This window comes from Sinocyclocheilus grahami, unplaced genomic scaffold, assembly GCF_001515645.1.
Source record: "Sinocyclocheilus grahami isolate Dianchi unplaced genomic scaffold, SAMN03320097.WGS_v1.1 scaffold729.1, whole genome shotgun sequence".
NCBI lineage: Eukaryota > Metazoa > Chordata > Actinopteri > Cypriniformes > Cyprinidae > Sinocyclocheilus > Sinocyclocheilus grahami.
The window spans coordinates 284,118-286,675 of NW_015505908.1; the positions used below are offsets into that span (position 1 = coordinate 284,118).

Genomic DNA, 2,558 nt, shown 5'->3' on the forward strand with positions numbered 1-2,558 from the left:
TTGTAATGGTCACTGCTTTCTGGACCTTGCGGATAAAGTGTGGCTCAGGGAGCTTTTGTTTGCATCTGTGTTATTTTTGTTGTGTAATGCAATGACAGACAGATTTTAATTATTAGATTTTAATTATATTCATTACATTACGTGAAATTTCAGTCTAAATAAGTAAATCCACGTTTGGTTATTATTGACTGAACTGAATACAGATGCCATGTTATGAATTCGTGCCTTTCATAACACAAAGGGGCGCAGTTTCAATAGTTCTACATAAATCAAAATACTTTAAGCAACGAACTCCTCTTGCCTGGAATCACAAAGATTGAATGGCATTTAACATGTTTACAGGTTCACTCATGCCCACTGATGTTAGCTGATGAACGCTGCGGAAGCTTCTCGTGGCGTTTCAGTGGGCGGGGTTATTTTCACTTCCTGGTCAGTGGGACATCCCGCGGCTCCATCCGAGCAGGGCTACATCAGTCCTCTGTCCTACTTTTAGATTTTTGCTTCCATTTTACAGGTCAGGCTGGAAACGGATGCGTTTTATTGCAGCGGGCCGCCTGCAGTAATGTAACGGGCATCTCCGCTGGGTTGTTAGTGTGAGTGTTGCGGGGATTGTGTTGTTATGGAGTGCGGAGTCAGTGGCGATCATATGTGCTGCTGCTGATCCAGACGTCCACCCACAAACAGCGCGATCTCCATCTACTCTCATACCTTACAGAGATACAAACCATGGCCAAACATCTCATCTGCTGTTGGATTTGGGCTCTAGTGGCTCTTTTCTACTTCCAACAAGCACTTTCTTTTAATCTGGACAGTAGCAAACCCACAGTATTCGCTGGACCTCCAGGAAGTTACTTTGGATTTTCTGTGGCTTTCTTCAATCCTGACAACAAACGGTGGGTATAGATAAAGTTGTATTTGTACAACTAGTGAGCTGTCGGTAAACTTGTTTGGATATCAGGCGCCTGCTGCACTTTTTATTAAATTTTTTGGCGAAAGATACATGATTCTTATATGCATGACTATTCTGAAAGATACGTTTATTAACAAATGTAACAATGTTGAACAGTCTATTGTGAAATAGTTTTACACTTTGGGAAGTTGTAGCTAGAGTAAGCATTTATGTAGGACTGTTATGTAAAGCAAATCAAATATTTATATTTTTAGTTTTCAGTCGTTTTATTTTGAGTTGTTTTTAAATGAAATATTCATTTAAATTTTAAATTTGTATGATTTAATTCATAATTAGCTTTTCATCAACTCACTAATCCACTGCATTTCTTTCATTAACCTAGTTTGGCCCTGACATAATATAATGTTTAATGCGTTTCATGTTGTTGATAACACAAAAAATATATATAGTTATTAGTTTTTAATTATTAATGTAATCTAAAAAATATGAAAATCTAAATGATGTAATATGTGATTTATTAACCATTCTTATAATAATAACAATAATAATCACCTTTCTAATAATTATTATTGTTATAAGTTTATATATTTTATAATAATAACAACTAATATCATATATATATATATATATACATATATATATATATATATATATATATATATATATATATATATATATATATATTAGTGCACAATAATCCCATTCAGATCTACAGATCTAAGTTACATTACCTAGAATGAATAATTTCATAGTTTACATTACTAACAACAATTTTCATCATGGTAACGGACTACAATTAATGTATATTTATATATAAAATGTATTAATAGTAATGCATAATATGTATAATACAATAAAACATTTTTGGTATTATATAATTTATTGTATTATATAATAAATGTTAGATTTATCAACTCGAGATGGTATAATATATATTAGTGCACAATAATCCCATTCAGATCTATGTGATAAAGTTACATTACCTAGAATGAATAATTTCATAGTTTACATTACTAACAACAATTTTCATCATGGTAACGGACTACAATTAATGTATATTTATATATAAAATGTATTAATAGTAATGCATAATATGTATAATACAATAAAACATTTTTGGTATTATATAATTTATTGTATTATATAATAAATGTTAGATTTATCAACTCGAGATGGTATATGCTATATTATTGTGTTTTAGTGTGTGTACAAAAGCATTTAAAAAGCATTGTGTTTTAGTTTGTGGACAAAAGCATTACAACACATTTTACCCTGTGATTTCAGATTAAACATACTTGTTGGTGCACCCAGAGCAAACACATCTGATCAAACCCCGTCAACAGTCACTGAGAGGGGTGCTGTCTTCAGCTGTCCCTGGGACAAAAGTGGCTCATGCACCCAGATTGAGTTTGATAGCACTGGTAAGACGCAGCTCTGTGTTCATCCATCATAGTGCAGTCTTTGCTCCTCCACCATGCTATTATTTAAAGCTTTTTCTGTCTGTCTGTCTGTTGTTTCACATTGCATGCTAGTGGAAGAGGTGGGGTTTGTCAGAGTTATTAAAGGACCTTCTGAGTAGCCTGTGGCTTTTTAATGATTTAGTGGGTCATGTACTGTATCAGCTTTGCTCTAAATATTTTCAATAGGT

At 33.0% G+C, this 2,558-nt stretch overlaps 1 protein-coding gene across 1 annotated transcript in view; it reads left to right on the plus strand.

Moving 5' to 3' along the window:
* The first annotated feature begins 417 nt into the window (after positions 1 to 417).
* The window catches only part of LOC107560459 (integrin alpha-V), a 25,364-nt gene continuing 23,223 nt past the window's right edge, over positions 418 to 2,558 (plus strand). The window contains exons 1-2 of the mRNA XM_016244647.1: positions 418 to 893; positions 2,195 to 2,331. Of these exons, the coding sequence (XP_016100133.1) occupies positions 727 to 893; positions 2,195 to 2,331 (304 nt within the window). The 5' untranslated portion in view covers positions 418 to 726. The remainder of the gene's footprint in view (positions 894 to 2,194; positions 2,332 to 2,558) is intronic.